Genomic DNA, 21,481 nt, shown 5'->3' with positions numbered 1-21,481 from the left:
CAAGTGCTTTCTGCCCACTTAGCCATCTCCTCAGCCACTGAAGTGTTGTCAATGAGAAGGTTCTGTACTACCACTGCAAGAATACATTGCTGTACTGTGATGAGCTAATAAAACAGTGAAGCAAACTGAATTATTATAAATCTAAATCTTTAATTTGAAAAAGAACAAAAACATATGAAAACAAAATGGTCTCAACACAACCTTGATAATGAATAGTACCTAAATGTCCTCCTCATGGACTACAGCAAGCAAATTGATCAGAGCTCGTGCTGTCATGCCGGAGCTCTGTGGGGCAAGGAGATCAACAGTAGAATACCAGATTAGCATTCTCAGCAAGCTGTCTTTGCTTACAAAAACCAAATTTCAGACTCTTCCAAATGTTTGCTTAATAGGCTTTCAGACTGTACATAAGAACTGATGAGAAAAGCCTAGAGTGTTTGTTCTGCCCTCTGCTCACCAGCACCCAGTGAGGAGTAGTTGTGGTAACTCCTCTGAATTAGAAATGCCAGATTCATGAAAGTATCCAAGAGTTAGGGACATATTTTAAATCTTGTACCCTAAATCTAACAGTAAGACTTTGGTTTATAAGTGAGACAGGCTGTCCATCCCAGGTGGCCAATGAATGCCAGGTCCCTAGGGCATCATCTACACCCCCTTGTTGTGGAGCAGCCCAGAGTGATCTCCTGGGAGACAGTGAGTTGTGCCATGGTTACTTAGCACTACAGACACTCAGAATGCCTCAGCTGGCCATTCTGCTTGGATATGTGGTAAAAACCTCACTCCCCAGATTGGTACTCCATGAAGTGGGGCTGACTGGGAGATCTTCAGGTCACAGGAGGCATGCCCATGAAGAGGACAGTGGACCCCTGCCTCCCTTTCTCTCCCATCTCTACTTCTTCATTATTATAATTTAGATATGAAAGGTTCGCAGATGCTCATGGGTTGAAAGCTTCATCACTAGTTGGTGGTGTTACTGTGAGGAGACTGGACAATGAGCGAACAAAGTTCCTCAATGGATTAGTCCATGGCTGACCAGACTATGTGCGGGTGGGGCCTCTTCACAGCGAGTAGATTACTGAGGGGGTGGGGGTAGGGGTGGGAATCAGCTTTTCTCTGTCTACTTTCACCTTTTACCAAGACTACATCGGAACAGGCCCAAAGCAACAGAGTCAACTGATGTTGGACAGACACCTTTAACACTGTGAGCCAAAAATATCCCATTTCTTCTCATAAAGTGATTATCTTAGGCATTTGCTGGAGTGATGGGAAGCTGACTAGCTCCCTAGTCCATGTGCTGAAGATAGATCATCTATAACCATGGTGATGAGCACAGTGGGTCCATCACACGTGTGAATCCCTTGTTAACAAGGTACAGAACAGATGAGTTCCCCACTACTGACAGAGGACAAAGATCTGGCCTTGGCCCCACCTCACTTTCACCAAAACAGTGAAGCCATTAAGCAGTCCTACACTGCAGGATTGGAGAAGGGGCTCCCCAGTCCAAAATTAACCTCTGCTTAATGCTTGGTGTTTCGACACCTATCAATTCTCAGAAACTTTATACCCTTGGCTCTTTTCCTAACTCCCTATCTTCAGATTTCTCTAGATTCTTAAACCTTTTTCATAGAAACATAGCTTTGAGATTTCTAGAAATTGTTGAGACAGCGTCTCCTATTATCACATGAAAACGCAAGCAGGAAACTCTCAAGTAAAAACATTTCACTTAAAATAGTGATAAATGTGATGACTCATATTAAAATGTCCTATTTAATAATCACTTAATGTATTACTTTTAGAAGAAAACAGCATGATTGGGCAATAACAAAAATGTTTTAGCATCAAAATATACCCTAAAAATGTCAAGCTGAAACTAAATCCATATTATAGAATCAAAGAAATTAAAATAGCTGCATTTTCCCTCTGGAATTCTTGTGTTCTGAATGTATAATCTGACACTTTCATAGTATTTCTCTTGTGTCTGAAAATGGTGGAGTATAGATTATATTTTCAGGTTTAGATTCTAAGTACTTCTTGGAAAATTGTGAATAGTCTTAATTCTACAAAATCAAGATGTTAGATTAGATAAAACCCAATATTATATTTTCTGTTTTAACAGTGGCTTTTGAAGAGAGTTTCCATTAGCAAGTAGGATGTGGGAATTTCACACAGATTGTCTCCTGGTGTACAGGATCACCAGGTTTAAATTCATTATTAGTTTGTGTGTTTCAATCAGAAGCTTTAATGGCATCATACACATTGCTTAAATCACTCATTTACTATCCAAAAAGAAAGTGGCACCATCCTGTCCTACTGCCAGCACGGCCAGCATGGCCAGGGCTGGAGACTGTGTGGCAGATGAGGGAACACAGGGCCCAGGAACTCTAGGGACTCTACCTCACCCCTTCTTCATGCCTAGGGACTGGCATCCTGTTCGATTTCCAGGTAGAAACGTGGGACTCAGTATTCACTTTAAAACAGAAGAAAACATTATTTTAACCCGGACTTTCAAGACTGTATTCACACCAGAGGAAAAGCTTTCTTTCTTGTTCACTGGAACTTTGTTAACAATTACAATAATAATATTCAATGCAGATACATCCACTCCAACTTAGGACCAAAGCCTCTCTGCTCTAAAATGTACATGTCTCACTTTGAGTTGGCTGGTCTGGCTTTCAGTATGTCCTCCCATCTCATTTCATGAAAAAGTGATTCTCATCACTTCAGATTTCCAAATTACTCTAACTTTCAGGCCACTCTAGTCTACTGTCTGCACCTATTCACCACCAACAGTTTCTCTTGCTGACTTAACTGGTGACGCGCACATTACCAAGGCCAACAGATGTTTTCCGTCTCACTGTGCGTTAGTATCTGCTTGAATGCTTCCTCTGGGATGAATAACCATCCTTTCCATGTATTGATCAGGTTGCTTTGTCCATTTTTAACCTTATATTTAAAAGCGTGGTTGCTCCTGAGGGTCAGTGGCCCTTCCTGCCTTCTTACTGCTCCCTCCTGATGAATCCTTTATCTCCAAGGTTTCCAATACTCTTCACAAGTCACAGGGAATGTCTATCTGCAGCCTAGATATAGCTCCCAAGTTCAGCTTTCCTAAACACATGGCTCCTCTGAGGGAGAACCATATCTACTTGCTGTTTCGTTCCCAGCTTGTGATGGAGACCCAATAGCACATGACACATAGTGGTAATCAATAAATATTTGCTGAAGAGATCTATCATTCATTTGCTCTCTGACCTCTAGCTGGCATGTTTCCCTCCCTAGGCCTTAGTTTTCCATCTGGGAATGAATATGACAATAGCAGCTCCTTTCCAGGTTTGCCTCAAGGCACATGAAATAGTGAACATATGTACATTTTATGAACTAAAAAGCAGTATGCCAGTGTAAAAGGCACATGTGCATGTACACGCATACACACACACACGCACGAACACACACACACACACACACACACACACACACACACACACACACAAATGTAGCTTGTAAGGCTAAAATATTTACTTCTTGGACTCTTAAAAAAAGCTTGCTGATACCTAACATAGAATATTATCTGGTTTAGGCAGATATTGTACAAGTTAATGAATGAATGGCTATATCCCTGCATTTTATTATTATCTACCTGTACATTAACATGCTAGCAGAGCAAGACACTCCATGTTCTGGCCATTTCTCCTCTAGTTAAAACAGAGAAAGTCATCAAGGTATATATACACAGCACCACTGTCTCCTCCAGTGTTGTTACCTTAAGTTTAAGAAAGTGCAATCAACCCACATTTCTACTTCCTCCTGATTGTATCCATGGAGACAGGGAAGGCACAGGTCTGAGGGATGGAATAGAGATGGGAACTTGAAAGCCATGAAGCCATCTTCATGAAAAGCTGAAAGCTGCTCAGTATGTAATGCAAGTCTACAGAAATCTACTCATTGTTGCTACAAAATATGTAGATTTTATTCTTGGGGGGACCTCTATGATCAGGGTTTAGAAATGGCATATGCATAAAGGGGGCTATATTTATTACAATAAAAATAAAGTGCCAACCAAATACTACACAAAAAGGAAAAGGAATTTGGAGTCAATCATTCAAGATTTGAATTTGAAACCTACCATGCACTCCATATGTGACTTTCTGCAAATCCATTACTCCCTGTCAAGTCTGTCTCTAGGAAAGAGTGGTCACCACTGATGGGGTCTAGTAGGTGGCCAGTAGCTTACTCCATCTTGTGATAAAAGCATTATCAACACTAGCACATAGGTAGACATGGAAGCTCAGGTATGTTGATTGATTGGCTTAAAGAAACACCACTTAAAAGAAGCCACTGGTCTGCACAGTGCAACCTCAACTAAGGCCTAGACCTCTTCAGCTCTTCTGCATGTTTTACCTTACCTATGATATACTGAAGACTAAGAGCTAGGGACCAGTTTTCTGAGAAAGCAACAGATTGATTTCCAAAGTGGTTGTACAAGTTTTGCACTCCCACCAGAAATGGAGGACTGTTTCCCTTTCTCCACATCCTCGCCAGCATGTGCTGTCACTTGAGTTTTTGATCTTAGCCATTCTGATAGGTGTAAGATATAATCTCAGAGTCATTTTGATTTGCATTTCCCTGATGACTAAGGGCATTAAGCGTTTCTTTAAGTGTTACTCAGCCATTTGATATTCCTCTGTTGAGAATTCTCTGTTTAGCTCTGTACCCCATTTTTAATTGGGTTATTTGGCTTGGTGGTGTTTAATTTCTTGAGTTCTTTATATATTTTGGATATTAGCACTTTGTCAGATGTAGCTATACCTCTCCCAGGCAAAGAAGTGCCACCATACAACAAGGACATTTGCTCAACTCTGTTCTTAGCAGCCTTATTCATAATAGCAAGAATCTGGAAACAACCTAGATGCCCCTGAACTGAAGAATGGATGAAGAAACTTGGTACATTTATACAATGGAATACTACTCAGCTATTAAAAACAAGAAAATCTTGAAATTTGCAGGCAAATGGATGGAACTAGAAATGATCATCCCGAATGAGGTAACCCAGACCCAGAAAGACACACATGGTATATACTCACTTATAAGTGGATATTAGCCCAATATAGATGTCCTCTGAGAGACTCCACCCAGTGGAGGATCAGGACAGAGGCTGGGACTTGATGTTGGACTCTGGGTGGAGTACTGAGAGTTGTATGCAAGAGTGGAGGGATGGAAGGACCCAGAGGGTTCAGGAGCCTCACAAGGAGACTATCAAGGCTGGAAGATCTGAACCCAGGAGGGCCTGAAAACTGTTGCACTAACCAAGGACAATGCATGCAGAGAACCTAGACCTCTGTTCAGATATAGCCAATGGACAGCTCATTCTCCAAGGTTGTGGAGGCATCAGAGACCACCTTTGATATGAACTCTGGTGCCCCAGATTTGATCACTTTCCCCTTGGTGGGAAGGTCCCTACAGAGGATGGGGAAGCAGGCTATCAGGGTGAGGCCTGATAGGCTGTGATCATATGGTATGGGAGGAGGTCTCCTTCTGTTAAGAGGTCTAGGGGAGGGGAACAGGGCAGAAGAGGGAGGGTGGTTGGGAACAGGAAGATACAAGCAAGGGGATAACATTCAGAATGTAAACTGAATAAATTATAATAAACTAAAAACAAAAAGAAAACAGTGGACCAGAATGTGTGCCTTTCTCTGCAGCAATGAGAATACCCCAAATTTCAGAAGCAAACTATAGGGAAGTATTAGGTGTTGAGAATATGCCTGATTAGTTTAACAATCCTATTTTCTAATTATTCCACAGGAACTCAACACCCTCAGTATGCAACTGACCATCCTGGGTCAGGAGGGCCACATTACCTTTCCTTCATCGTCTCATGCACTCTCCCATGTTGGATGCACTGTTCCTCCAATTCTTCGTTTCTCTTCTGTAACTTCTCTAGCTTGTCACACATGTATCTTTTTTCTTGACTGAGTCGAACTATTTCTGCTCTAGAGAGGGTAGAAACACAGTCATAGTAGATAGTAGAGAGTCATCCTGCTAGAATGTATTTTTATTGTATCAACCTTAGTATTACCCTAACCTCTACAATTGAGTAATAGTGAAAGAAAAATTGTTTTATATCAAAAATATTTTAGAAAAAATCAAAATGCATAATAGAAGGCTGTTACATTTTAGGGACTCCAGTTACATCATTGAGAGATAAGCTGGAGAGCTCTAGTTACAATGGGGGCACTAGTGTAACCATAGAAGTCTATGATCTCGAAAGTAACATCCTTGTCCTTTTTCCACTCTGCTCCTAGACTGCACACAGTGCTGTAATGGGAGTTGGGGACGACTTGTACTGAGACCAAAATCATCAGATGTTTCCTGTGTTGACAGTTGATGTCTTTCAGGGCATAAACTATATCTTCAATGTCTTGAATGACAATCCCAACTCTTAGAGATCGACTGTTTAAGAAAGATCAGAAAAAAAAATCCAAAAAATGTCCTCATGTCTACTGTCTCATCAGAAGCCACAGTTTTAGCTTGTCTACATTATGAATAATTTTTAAGTTAATAAAATACTTTCACCATGAAATTAGTTCCCTTCCCAGAAAGGAGTGCTTTATTATGCATGGCCACTGTTTGTTCTAGTGGATTTGCAAAGAGAAATCATACCCCACAAACTGACCATCTCAAAGACCAACAAGCCCACAGGCGCCAGACAGTGTTAGTTCACGCACTTTCATCTCTGCTCAATTGCATGCTAAAGGAAGCTTGCTCAGATCAGTGCCTCCATTTTCCACAAGTCAGCATGGCTTTGAAATGACCTCTGCTTACCCAGATGTCTCCTTAGAGTCCATCTTTCTGATCTATGCTCCATGTCTCACCGTTCTTACCAGTTTGCAGGTGAGACAGGGTGTGGCTTCTCGGCCTACAGCCTGCCTCGCCTCCCCTCAGAGTTTCTCTGTAGCCCTGGCTGTCCTGCAGCTCACTCTGTAGGCTAGGCTACAGAGCCACCAATAGGCAGCTCTATCGCCATTTAACCTCAGCTTGGGCACGCTTTGCACTTGCCTCTCCTTGTAAGAATACACACATAGTTGTAATAGTTTACATCCCTGAATGCATGGCTCATGGCTATCCATTCAAAATCATGAAGCTATAATAATAATAATTTGAATTTAGTATTTCTTCTCAAGCTAGCATCTCCTATCATATACTGAAATAAATATCAAAAGAAAAAAAATCCCTAAACCATATTAGGAGAAGAATAAAATCCATGGGAAAGAACCCGGCACATGTTCTCAGGCTGCTTCTGACAAGAAAGATGCCATTTTCAAAGAAAAGCACAAAGAAAAATAGACTTTACAATATCAAAATATAAAATATTTATGTATAAAAACCTTATATTTGAAAAGCCATATGTTTATGTTTATATTCACTGTAGCACTGCTTATGGGGGAGAATCTTGGTCTATGACCCAACATGGAAACTTTATCCAGAATTCTGTCAACAGGACATCAGTTATCTTGCTTATATTATAGCAGATCAAGATTTTAATAATGACTATTTATAAGTGTTATTTATTGACCTAAAATGTGATGTTTTGATAAGAAAGAGGAAACAATAAAAATCATCATGCATAATGCAATTCAATTTTACAGCTAAGTTATTTTGGATATGCACCAAATATTAATACTGATAACTTCTGGGTGGTAGACATTTTCCCCTTTGTTTCTCCAAATTTTCTGTATTTTATCAATTTTTATAATGGATTTGTATTTTTAAAATGTCCAGCTCTAAAGGGGCTGTTCCACCCACTGGGCAGTGCTCACACTGACTCCTTTTTCTTTGAATCTTTCACTTTTTTGCGGTCACATCTTTATACAGGGACATATGTACTAAGAAAAATTTAATTCAATACTTGGCAAAATAATACAGATTAGTAGGCTTGAAAAGTGTGTCTGGCTTTTGAAGCAACAATTCCCTTTTGGGCATCTCTACTAAAAGAATCATTAAATTTTAATTATATATAAAGTTATAGTTGTATTATTGCTACAAATAGCCAAAAGTTGAAAATGCCATAGACATCTAGTGAATTATTATACAACTAATAATTCAATTACAATTTTTTTCCTGGAGTAGTCACTGAGAAAGTGTTCCTTAGTGAGACAGGTGGAAAGCAGCTGTGTGTACCTACCGTGATATGATCACCTTACACAGCACATGCACATACACAGAAAAGTGACTGACAAGAAGCATGTCAAAAGCAGCAGTGATTATTTTGAGATAGTCATGTCCAGGAAAATGTTTCCTAATTGTTCTTTATGATTTCCTACAGTGAGATGTCTTCAGTAAGCACAAAAATAAAAATGTGACTTAAAGTATAGACCACTATAAGATGTGCTATGGTAACAATCTTTCCTGCCTTGCGTATTTTGGATTTTCCCCTTTCTTTAAAATGGCAACTTGCCCACCAGCTCGGGTCGTACAGCACAGCCTCACTACATGTGTACATGCACCCGCCTTTATTTGGGTAGAGCTGACAATATAGTCACACAACTAGTGGTTTGCAAAGTGAAAAGAGAGAACAGGAAGCCACACTTACCCTACTCCCATATAAAAGCAAAAGCGACTCTAATTCATTTTCACCGAAATTTCTGGCTTTCCAGAAGCATGAACTTTCCCTGCATTTTATGTAGCAGCTATAGAGTGTAATTGCATTTGCATGAGTGGAAGACATTTCACTACTATAATTCAGACTACAATGATAATTGCCTTTAAAGGAAAATATGACACCTTAATTTTTTATTCTTTTGGATTCTGGTTTGACTTTTGGTAACAATTAACAGAAGGCCAATGTCAGTCTCCTTTTGTCGAATATAATTTTTGTAGCAGCTCAACCTAACATCATCTAAACATGCAAGGGAAAAAAATAGTTCAACCGGGTGTGTGTGCTTTTACTTCAATTAAACTCACACAGTTGGATACCTACTGCTGCCAAAACAGTAATATAATTTATACATTATAGTCCACACAGTAAAACTACACTAAAAGTCATTTAACAATATTTATAACACCATAAAATACAGTGTTAAAATATATGAACTGCAATATGTACCGAAATTATAAAATTTGTTTCTCATCATCAGTGATTAAAACCAGGATCATTACTCTAGCCTCAATACTCACAACCCTGGTGACAGATTAGAATTCAAATCTTAATGATCAATTTACAATTAACAAGATAGAAGTGAAACAAATTAAACCAACCATTATCTATAACGAGACCCCACGGACTCCCATTGTTCCTCTTAATTACAAAACGCAAATCACAGATACACAATGGGCAGCAGTAGACATCAATCCACAGGCCTAGCAACCCGTAAGTGACAATGACAGGAAAACGAGGAAGGCAAAATCACGCAGACCCAGGTCTGTGCTCGGTCCTGTCCTTCCAACATGCAAGGAGAGAGAGGTTGAGACCTAGAGCGAAGTGTGCCTGCTCTCCAGCATGTGCTGGTTCTGTCGGCGTGGGCACAGCTCACCCTCAGCCAGTGCCCACGATTCCCCAGGTCTTTCCAGACCAGCTTTTAGATCGTAATGCAAACCATGCCTCTAACATTTGAATGTCTTGGGAGCACACTAACATAACTTAGATAAAGAAAAATCGATTGCACCAGAGATACTTGAGTATATTCATTTCCTCCCCAGCAGCCTTGCAACTATACAAGCTCCCTGTGCGCTGCAGGGTATGGAAGGAGGGCATAGCTAAAGTTTAGGCTCAACTGCAACCAGCCAGAATGGCTGCCTGGTGCCAATTAAAAACAAAATGGAATTATTTTTGTCTGATGGTCAAAACAAACTATAAAAGAAGCATGGGATGAATCCGGATTTTACTTTAAAATGAACTATGTCATCCACAACCCCTGGGATTTCAGGCACCACTACGTGCACAGGGTGGAAGAAATACACTGGGAAGTACTGGCTAATGGCTACAGAGGCTTCTGAGACAGACACAGTCATCATTGTCATAATGCGATGTGGTTTACTTGGGGAGAAAACACCACACACACACACACACACACACACACACACACACACACACACACAATTACAATACATTTCTCAAGAGCAGCCTTGCAGGAGGCTGGGCAGAGAGGACGGATGGGCATGGGGAGCCCAGGCTGTCAGCTTCTCTAGTGATCCCTCATGGCTCTAGTCAAATGCCTAGATCTGTAAGCGAAAAAGCATATTTTCAGTGTTCTGAAACCATTTGTTTAATGTGGCATTCTGAATAACACAGAATGCTTAGAGACATTTTAGCCAGGAAAAGGGGAAATATCTTTTCATTATTAATAAAAATCATGTTTTATTTTCATTAAAAATTGTACTACAGACCTTTAAGAAAAACCTGAACCAAAATTACTACACACATTAAATAATTATTCTGGAGACTGAGTTTTCAAAATGAGAGAAGTTTAGAAACTAAGAATTCCTCACCTCAAGGCCAGCAGAAATTATCTACCCTAAAAGTCTGGCGCAATAGAAGCATGCCCTCAAGGGACAGGCTTGTCACATTATGATTTTTATTTTAAGGGGAATATTATGAGTCTTTAGGGCTTTAGAGGTGGTTTCACAGCAGAGGGTAACATCGAAATAGAATGCCAAGTGGGCACAGAGGAGTGGGTAAAAATGTCTTAATTCCTTAGAAACTGGGAGAAAAACGAGGTAGGACTGATGAGAAATCAAGAGCACACAAACACCAGACCTTAGGAATCACAACTTATTCTATGGGCTGCTGCTCAGTGACGCACATATAAAAAGTTTTCATTTGTTGCATGTTCACTGTATGGAAGGCCTTAGTTTCGAAGGAACTCGGAGAGTTCTAGAAGTTACATTTTAATCCTTCAGACTCAGAACCAGGTGTTAGAGCCTGACCCACAAAGTCATGACCTCCACCTTCTCAGGGTTGTTTAGCCCTGCAGATATTTTCATTTTCATCACAAAACAGACTTTGCCCATTAGACAATGTTACTCCGCTCTTGCCCAGTTAGTGAAGTGTGTGCTGTGACAGCAGCCCTTGTACCTTACTTTGGGGAGAGCAAGCACTGTGCCGGGGGTTTGCAGCTGTCTTCCCCAGCTGTGGTTTCTGCTGCAGTCCAGCCAACCACACATGAAAATGCTGGGTCTGTACATATGCATTTTCCTGTGGTTACTTTTTTTTTTTTTTTAATCAATGAATCACACAGCATTTATATTGTATTAGGCACTATAGGTAACCTAGAGATAATTTCAAGTATATGGGAGAGAGCTTAGGGTGTTTCACAGTGCTGGACTACTAGCCTAGCATTGTTAGGCCTAGGCTCCATTTCTAACACTACAAAAATATAAAAAAAAATGTGGACGAGATGAGCAGGTTATATGTAACTAGTACATTATTTTATGTTACGAACATGAACATCTGTTATCTGAGGATTTTGGTATGGTGTAGATCCTGCAACCAACACCCTGTGGTTATCAAGGGGTGACAGTACATGTGTGTATGTGTGCCTGTCATTCATGTCATTAAATGTACTTCTAAATCTCATAGCTATCCTGCAACATGGCTTTAGATGTACTTTTACAGATGACAAAATTGAGGTTTAGGGCAATGCAGTCAAGGTTACATACACAGCAAAATCACAGACAAACCAGGATTTAAACCATGACAAACCAGAATTCAGTTCTTTGTGAACCCCAAAGAGCTCTCTCCTGCATACTGCTTGTCACCCACAATGGAACAGGCTGGCACCAGAAATCAGACCAGCATGTGGAGGGTAGCAGCACACCTGTTTTTTTTTTTTTTTTCCATTCATTTATCATTCATTCAATAAATATGCATTGGGTGCCATCTATGTGTCAGATATGTAGGAGCATGTTCAGGGTACAAAGTAGCAGTCAGGACTGAGAGGGGCCGAAGTTCAAGTTCTCTACTTGTACTCTGCACCACTGATTAATTTAAAGAAGGAAAATAAAGGCCAGGGCCCTGGCTCGCAGTTTAACAATTACATACCAAGAATGTCTACTTTTCTACAGGAATTTAAAGGTTAAATTTTCCGTCTTAGCCTTTCTAATTATTAATGCTGTGACTGAACACTCCTCTCCTCTTCTCCTCACCCTCCCCTCTCCTCTCTTTTCTTTTAAGAGACAGACTTGCTATGATGCCTACCTAGGCTGACCTAGAACTCTGGGGCTGGAGAAATCCTCCTGCCTTGGCACACTAAGTAGTTGAGACTGCAGGTGGATGTCACTATATCCAGCAAGCCTGATCTTTCTTTAATGTAGATATATCACCATGGACTTAGCAAAGACTCTAGACATTGGTAACAGCAACATGTAGGCCAAATCTCTCTCTTTTTCTCCTATCCACAAGCTATCCAAACAATTATGCTTTTTCAATCTGTAAAAGAAGCTAATTACTATCTTATGCTGCTGTGTGAGCTAAGTATGCATTATACCAAGTACCTTTGCCTCTTCAATGTCCCAAATTGTTGGCCTTAAAGATAGCCTTTGTGTGCTCCTGCAGAACTGTGGAAATAGATTAAAATCCATTACCTATATCAATGTAAGATTGTGAAACTGCTTGAATTATTTGTATTCTTTATTATGGCAATGGTTATCTTGGTCTTTGTTCCTGAAACACTGTAAAAGCCAAGTAACTAAGTACAAAATACCATGATGAAAGCTGGGTTGCAGGTGCAGCTCCAGACCAGAGTGCTTGCCTACCAAGCACAAGGCCCCAGAGTCTATCCTTGCGGTAGAAAGGGTATCTAGATGGATGATGACAAAACTGTGCATGCAGAGAAACCTGCTTTCACGGAAAACTTACATTGACAGATGACAAATTTTAATGTTAAATTACAGTATAGTAAAAATACAATTTAAGGCGAGATTCTAGGTATCAAGTAAACAATGTTCTGAAGATATTATATAATGTTACCCAATCACCTACCTGCTTTTTTGTGAGACTTTCTCCAGTTTCGTGGCTAAAGTGCAGCATTCTTCTTTTAACTTTGTCAGAAATGTGTTCTGGGAGGCCAGCAGTGAATACTGTTCACTTTCTGGAAATAACAATAACCCACCAGCATGAGCTGTCTGTGCTTCGGTCTGCAGGGCTTCCAGTGCCCGGTGCTAACGTGTTCAGATCACTAAGCCCTGCCTAGAGCCACCAGATCACCATCAGTGTCCTAAGTGAAGGACTTGTCATCTGGCGGGACAGTGGGTCTTGTGAGACATTTATTTTCATAATAACATTGTACACCAGCAGCAATTTTGATCATATCAGCTTGTGTAACATTTTAGCATGCTCATAAACTGTCAAATATCTCAAATGAAGTCATAAATGCTTATATCTTTGAAGTATGCAAGATATTATATTTTTATTTTGACAATTTTACTATAAACAGTGTCAAAAATTCTCACAACCAGATAATTCGACACTAAAACCGAGGAATTCTCTGTTACACTGTACTGGGGGCTTGCTGTTCTTATCTGCCCATATATCCCCCTGGAGCCTGCATACTCTCTGCTTATGAGGTAAACTACACAACTGTCCTTAGAGAGTCGATCACACTTTAATAGCCGTGCTTCTGCCCAGAGGCTGAAGAGAGTGTGACGTATGTGTATTTGAAAAATATAAGATTTTAAAGATGATTTAACAATAAAACTTTACCTAACCCTCAGATCCTGCCCAAGACTCTTGGATCAGGAGGAATCTGCTAGTGGTGGGCCAAATGACAATTTCTCCTATGAATTCCTCTTTGCATTTTAGTTTTTAAAAAAACCTACGAAATCAGGTGGATTTTCATTTCTTCTAGCTAGATGCTAAGAAGCAGCTCTCTACGTGAGGCATCATGACAGCTACTTTATAAGAAACTGCATCACTTAATGAACTTCAGGTTACCCATAGATGAAATAATTTTTATGATGTCATTAAATACAATATGCATTAAATAAATCCTGTGAAATTCATCTGTAAGTAATTTTCCTTTAAAATTTTAGCTAATGATCGGGGGGAAAACATATAGCATACAAAGCAAAATAAATCAAAGCACTAAAATTAAGCAACATTTTTTCTGGAAGAGACAGGATCAATTAAATTTTTGTTTTAATGGTACAATCAGCTTAAGTATGTGGTGTGGAATTATAATGACTGAAACTGTCTTGTTTTGACTCACACTGTCTGTGAACACACAACTCAAAAGCAAAAGGAACTACATAACGCTCCGACTGCACACATCAAACTGCCTATTTTCAAAGTGCATTTTACTTTCAAATTAAAGGTAAAGAGTTACTGGCCAACTCAGTCTGCAGAGCAGTGCCAACGTGATGAAAGATGGCGATTTTTAGCCAAGCTGCCAGCTGTGGTCAATGCCTTGTATTAGTGAATTTTAACAGCAGTTCTGAGAAGCTGACAAATGCAGAGGAGCAGGCATCACTCTCGGCTGCACTGGGGGGAGGAGGGGAATCATACAAATGCTAAAAATGTTCGAAGCTGCAAAGATTAAATAAAGGAACATATCAATTTGGAGCCACTGAATTACATCCAGCTGCGACAGTGAATTAAGAACCGATTAATGGCTAAAGCTTTTCTCCAGTTTGGATGCTGAAGCAAACTCATTAGGCTTTTAGAGTAGCTATAATGTGTGTTCTGTGGGAACTGTTCAATGCTATTCAGGAGACTCTAACTGTAAGCTCAGAGCATTTCCCGCAGAGCCTCTGATGCTATTTTCTTTATATAACATGTGTGCCTGAAAACCCAGCCAAAAACCAGCCCTTTGTTTTTCTACTTTGTTGTGGTCTCTCTCAGCTTTACGTTTCTTGAACACAGGTAAATAAACTCATAATCCAGATGGTGCAACAGATGTGAGAGCAGCACTCTGAAATCAACAGACAGTGGGCAATACTTTCCATTTTCTCTTTTAAACGCTAACTAATATGTAATTCGGAATCTCCGGTGTAGTTAGCATCTGCTCCCTTCGGCCAGCCAAAGGTTACAGGTGTTCCTGATGTCATTTCACAGTAAGGCGTGGGCCTGGCTTGTGAGCAAGTGCCCAGGCTCTAATCTCTCCCTACCACCCACCAGTTTTGTCGTGCTGGGCCTCCATTTGCTGCATCTTCTGTGTCAGCTCCTGCTCTCTCTGCTGGGCCTGAAGGGCTTGAGCCTTTGCTTCGTTGCTAAAGCTTTGCTGAATGCTATCTTTTTCCAGTCTGCAAAATGGAGAGGAGACAGACAGAGACGTAATCTGCAGGTGCACAGACTTCCATCATTCCCCCACAGAGCACAGAGTGCAGAGTGCAGACAGCAGACAGGCAGTGGACTAAAGCAGCAGAGGCTCATCTTCCTGTAGTCTCCCCACTCTGCACAAGAGAGACCGCAAAGGACAGTATACATCATACACGCCAGAGGGACTGAAGGGTGAAGCTTTAAAGCCGCAAACAAAATCATCATCACCATGAAACACTTGTATTTTGTAACCTTGCGTGTGTGTGTGTGTGTGTGTGTGTGTGTGTGTGTGTGTATGGACATACATGTTATTATGCAAGTTTGAAGGTCACAGGGCACCTCACCAGAGCTGTTATTTTCCTTTAGCCATGTGAGCTCTGAGGAGAGGACTTAGGCCCTTAGGCTTTTACCTCATAAACATCTTTCCCTGCTGAGCCATTTTGCCAGCCCCCATTTTGCTTCTCCACAGCACACAGTGCTTTTTTGTCTATTCTTTCTGTCTCCTACTATCGTTAATCTTTCATCCTCTGAATGGTCACTATTTCCTAAACCGGTGAAATTCTAGGAAGAACATGACTTAACTCTTAGTCTAAGCAAAATCTATTTTAAAACTAAGCCTCATAGACTACTTGTGGCTTTCTTCCAGGAGGTAAGCTGTAACTTCAAATCCCCTGGGGGAGGCTGTCGAGAGGCCAGCAGCACATGCCTGCTTTCATTAGGTCCGTTCATGCACCAGGCTGCACGCTGTGAGTGGGACAGGGGTGTGCACAGCAGCTCTTTCCCTCAGCACTTACTTCATAATAAAGTCTCCTTTTGGGTCACGCTGACAGAACTGTAGAAAGAAGGCAGCATCCCATCGGTGGCTCTCTTTAAGTGGACTGCCTTTTGCTGTTGTTTTGTTGGGCCTGTTCTCGTGTGGGCAGAGCGCAGCTGAGGAATGCTGTGGAGTTATTATCCTCCTGCTTCTGCCTCCTGGGGCTGGCTTCCACCCATGCACCATCATGCCCAACTTTATGAGGTGCTCAGCACTGACTCCAGGGCTTTGTGTGTGTCGGTCACTCTACCTACTCAGGTCCATCCCCATCTAGAGAAGAACTTCCTACACAAGTTGGGCCCTTGTCACACAAACACATCACATCTGAACTCTTGCTGGGTGGGTTCTTCAAGCTCCACGAGAAGCAATGCGAACATTTCCTTCAATTAAGTGACTCAGTTATTTCAAACTCCTGATCTCCTTGTGGGCATTTCTCATCCATGCTGCTTTAGTTTACTAATTGAGATATTTACTGCCTAGCCTTTGCCAAACTAAAAATAAACAATTCCATAGAGCTAGCACTACCAGTCTATGTACCGCTGTGGAACTTCAGTTCACTGGCTTCTAATTATACGGCAACATAAGGAAAGCCTGCACTGAGATTGGTCAATGCATGTGGTAATGTTGTAGTGTAACGCTCCAGAATGAAAATACACCCACACCTCACTCAAATGGAATCATCAGGGGTCCATGCTAAATGTGAAATAAGGTCCCTTCTGGTACTTCTAACAACAACACCCCCCTGGACGTGCTCCAAGGTCTTGTCTCACACTCAGTTCCAAACTAGTATCTCGCAACAAATGGATAGTCAGACGAAGCTACTTTTGCCTCCCCCTTCACACCACGTATTTTCTGGCTAAGGATCATTGCACATGTTTCTTCCTCTTCTTGGAATGCCCTGGTCCACCCACCCAACCCCCTACACGATGCACACTAGTCCTCTCCGGCTAAAGCAACTATTCTGCCATGGATGGACACCCTATAGTGACAGCATACATGCCTTGTATCATGTAATCTTTAACCTTCTCTACGCTAAGCCCAGATCAGTGCTCCGCACATAAAACATGAGCAGTGCATGTTAAATGACTGGGTGTTCTCATGTCCTAAGTTGCAGTACTGGGGGTGAGGGAGGTTTGGAGGGAAAAGGCAGGCAAAAGAGGGACGGACACATCTGTAGGTGAAGCTGGACTGGACAATGATCCAAGTCCTCTATAAGCAGGCACAACTTTCTCAGCGTGTTAGGACAGAGTGCTCACACAAGATCAGCTCTTAACAGCGCTGCAGGGCATAGGTCATGTTGCTGCAAAGACTGACAGACAGCTTTCTGGCCTCTTTCAGTGAGTGCCCATGTCTGAGTCAGAGTATGGTCTAGAGTATAGGGCAGAGGCTGGAGACCTGCAGATGAGAAGACTAAAAGGCTCCCTGTTGGATGTGTAACTGAGAGGGGAAAGGGGCATTACCAATGACAGAAACAGAACAGAAATTGCATGATGCAAGCATGAAATCACGGTTTCCAACATAAATGATGGTAAATTTCCGCAGGGTCAAGCTGCCTAGCAAGTGGCATTCGGACTGACTAGAACAGGGCCATGGGCTAGCTGAGCTCACTCCATAATGCTGTACAAAAGACCCCTCATCAACAGGCTAGTCTTCTGCCTTCCCTCAACTGCCACTATACTTGAGAAAGGTATGCATGCTATTTTCCACGCCTGGTACACTGCTGTTTGCCAGCCTCCTCTGCTGCCCTCTCCCCTTATAAGTTCTTTCTGCTTAGGTCAGCTTCTTATGAAATCTTGGAACTCTAGATATGAAAGGAAATCTTTTCCTCTTTCATGTAACCATCTCATTTTAGAGCTGAACAACGGGAAAACATACTCCACATTAAAAACTTTGAGGGCCATAAATAAATGCATAGGTAAGAATAAAACTATCCTTTTTCAAGTAAAACTCTTTTATTATACCCTAGAGATAATGTAATAATGAACCTAAATAATTAAAAAAAAACACGTGGGTATTCAAATGACCCACTACTTACTTTATCATGTTTGTAAAAGATATTATACTAAGCATCGTGTACACTGAAAATAAACAAGGCTCAGTGGGCCCTGACTCCGGACAGAATCTTAAACTAGACAAAGACAAACAGACAATATGTGTATGGAATAATACTCCATGAGAAAGGTAGAGGGGAAAGGCTACCAAGATGTAGAAAGCTGAGAGACCAACAGACTCAGTGGCTTATTCCCTCATGAGGACAGTCCCAGCCCGCACTGCCAGTTGGTTTTCTCTCATTGGTTTTCTCACAGTTACTGACGGTCACATTTATATAGCTTGTACTTATACATATTACGCAAATCAGAAATCAAACAAACAATAGTGGTAAGGAATTTCTTAGTAATTATATTCACACTGGCTCAAAACTGGAAACAGCCTCAATGCCTATTACCTGCTATATGAATCAAGTATGTGGCATAGGCTAGCCAGAGAGACACTAGAACCCTAGCAGGAATGGAAGCAGCTATAGTACACACAACCCCTAGGTGGACCCTAAAAGCAGCACACCCACAGGAGCAGGTCACCAGAGCCATATTTATTGTCTTGGTACTTAATACTCTAGACTAGTAAGCCCTGGGTGATAATGTTTCCATCGTTCCAACCCAAGGTGGGTCATGTTTCTAGGCCCTGCTGATAGGGCAAAGGAGCGAGAGAAGTTTTGGGCTGACACAAAAGGCTCTGTGGATAGCTCAAACACGTCATGTACTTCTTATGACACATTTCATTAAGTACATATCCGAAATGTGTGACTATTGCCATGTGTGTCAGCTTATGCCTGTGGCCCCAGCACTGGAAATGGTTGAGTCAAGCCTGAATTAGCTAATGAGTTTCTGTCTCAAAAACATTTGACCTTTATTGTACTTAAATTTATTTAATAAAGCTAATTTTAAAAAAGAGCAAATACTGTAAAAATAGGAACACCCACCTTCATTCTCCGTGTTACCAGCGAGAGCTGTGATCTGGGTGCTGGCCATGCTCATGTGTGCTAAGGCAGGGCTGAGAATGGAGTTCCAGCTGGCCTGAAACGCTCTGTGTAGACTACAGTGGCCTCAAACCTGAGAAATACACCTGCCTTTGCCTTCCAAGTGCTAGGCTTAAAGGCGTGCACTAGCATGAAAGGAGCTTTTTGTTTGTTTTTAATAAAAGAGAATAAAAAGGAATGAGCAGGTACTAGACAGGCTTCAGAAATATTCCAAATTGCCCAGTGTGCTGTCATATGCCTTTAATCCTAGCGCTCAGCAAGTAAGGGCAGGTTGATTTCTGTGAGTTCAGGACCAGCTTAGTCTTCATATCGAGTTCCAGGACAGCCAGGTAGAGAGCCTAGCTCAAAACAAAACAAAACAACAAAAATATCAAAGTATATAATTACTTGCTTTTTTCTCCTATTTTTTTCCAGTTACACTTCTGGCTGACTATATTTTGTAAGACAGTGACAATGATGTTTATAATTTACTTTCCATATCACTTGTTATTTTAAATCTTAGCATTTGACATGTAACAGAACAAAAGTGACCTGTTCGCTCTTCATCAAGTCATCGACAATTCTAAAGTCAACAATCAGCCTGGGATAGAAGGTCTGTGTGCCTCCAGTCCATCATTGGGTGGACTAATAGTGCCATCAATACTATCTGCTGTGGTGACTAAGGTATCCCTCCCACCCGCCACATCTCTCTACCTTTCCTCTAACATCTGAAATGCAAGTATTACACACACAGTACCTTGGAGGTACCAAGTGTTTATTTTAAAGCAGTCACCTCTTTGGTGAAGAAACTTCCAAGAATCTGGGGTTTAGCTTGGTGACAGAGTGATTGCCTAGCATGTCCTATCTCTCATGTCACCACTACTACCACAAGAAAGAACAGCTGCAACAACAAAACTTTGCAATATTTACACATTGACTAGCCGAAATCTATTCTGGAAGGAATGCTAAGAGAAACAGAAGGTAAGAGCTCGGAGAAGGTGATATTTTGGATATCACTTGATACCCATTTGTCTCATATTGGTAACACTTGTCTTGATCACTTGGTCTAGATCATTAGCATGCTTAGAAATGTTTGATAACTGTTCTTGGGGCTGGGAAAGAAATCTCTCATTTGTGGAGTTAAGCAATGCCCACTACAGACATTCCTACTACAATGTGTATTAGCCTACCAGAGACACATCATGATTACCCACATGAGCTGGTATCAAGCAGCCTCATAATGGATGGGGTTGGGTGAGTTCTTTCAGATTTCTCCTTTGGAAAGTTAAGGCTTTCTCCTTTGAAATTAATCTGTTGGAAGATGCTGATATTACGCAAATATCGCATTGTAAAACAACATCTCATCTACGTTTCACATCTAATGATAATGACTTTTCTACTCCCTAATTCTTTGCACATACTAACTCTGCCTCTGACATCCATAGACTTGCCACTCTTCAACCACTTAGAAGAGATACAGAGAAACTACAGAGAGTTAAAAGACTTCACACGTCCCATTCAGTCATTCACATGTGAGAGTCTCATGTGAAGTATCCGGAATGGAAAAAAGTTCGTCCCACTTTTCCATCTGTTTTGTATGTGTGGGGCCACATCCTTCTAGTGGGTACAGCTTAGAGAGAAGTCCACTGGCCTCTGAAACATCACTGAGCAGTATCATGAATACGTTTTCTGCCTCACACTGGTAAGACATCTAGGAAAGACAGTATGTATACGTCTATCTGGAAAGTGAATACACAGAGAACCGACCTTTGCTTTGCTCGTGAATGTATCTACAGAACCTGGAATGATGCCTGATACAGTTGTATAGTCAATAAATACTCATTGGACAAAGGAACAGATGAATGAATGCATAACTGTTAGGAGAACACTCTGAGAATTCTCCCAGATGCACGTGCACTTTTTACTGACTAGAAAAATTGATGAGAAAATCCTCACGTTAACTAAGAATTTCATTTTGCTTTATCATCATTATTATGCAAAGTAATAGCACCACAAACCAGTCATTACCTTAACAGACGGCACAGTGTTTTCCTTGTTTTGCGATGAACCAAGTGACTGCTGGCAGTACTGCCAACAGTGGCTGTATTCTTGTATTTAAGTACAGGACAAAAAACTCCAGGGAGGAATAGCCAGGAAAGGCCTCAGGCTCCACAGTTCTCCTTCCGCAGTGGCATCCCTCATCTTTCCTACAATAGAGTGCTTTTCTTTTCCTAGCTGGAAACTGTGTCAGAACTTTGTGCAATGTTGAGATCTGAGACTCAGATCTAAGCATGAGTCAGTTCTTGGAAAGAAAGCAGAAACTAAAAAGAGGTCAATTTCTTTCAAAGAAATATACACAAAGGAAAGGAAATTTTCAACAAAAACATCTCTGAAAATACATCTCCTT

General features: G+C 41.1%; 2 protein-coding genes across 3 annotated transcripts in view; one reads left to right on the top strand and one right to left on the bottom strand.

Annotated features, from left to right (window-relative positions):
• The window catches only part of Sdccag8 (SHH signaling and ciliogenesis regulator SDCCAG8), a 202,186-nt gene that overhangs the window by 60,606 nt on the left and 120,099 nt on the right, over positions 1-21,481 (bottom strand). For both annotated transcript variants that reach the window (XM_051147966.1, XM_051147965.1), the window contains 3 exons: positions 15,101-15,228; positions 12,971-13,079; positions 5,853-5,984 (listed from right to left, as the gene is read on the bottom strand). In XM_051147966.1, coding sequence (XP_051003923.1) covers positions 5,853-5,984; positions 12,971-13,079; positions 15,101-15,228 — 369 coding nt within the window. The remainder of the gene's footprint in view (positions 1-5,852; positions 5,985-12,970; positions 13,080-15,100; positions 15,229-21,481) is intronic.
• Positions 1-21,481, top strand: part of Adss2 (adenylosuccinate synthase 2) — an 832,666-nt gene that overhangs the window by 809,875 nt on the left and 1,310 nt on the right. The window lies entirely within an intron of this gene.

The sequence above is a fragment of the Acomys russatus genome, chromosome 6, assembly GCF_903995435.1.
Source record: "Acomys russatus chromosome 6, mAcoRus1.1, whole genome shotgun sequence".
NCBI classification, from domain to species: Eukaryota; Metazoa; Chordata; class Mammalia; order Rodentia; family Muridae; genus Acomys; species Acomys russatus.
Note: the sequence above shows the minus strand (reverse complement) of the source record. Positions and strands in the feature narration are given on the sequence as shown.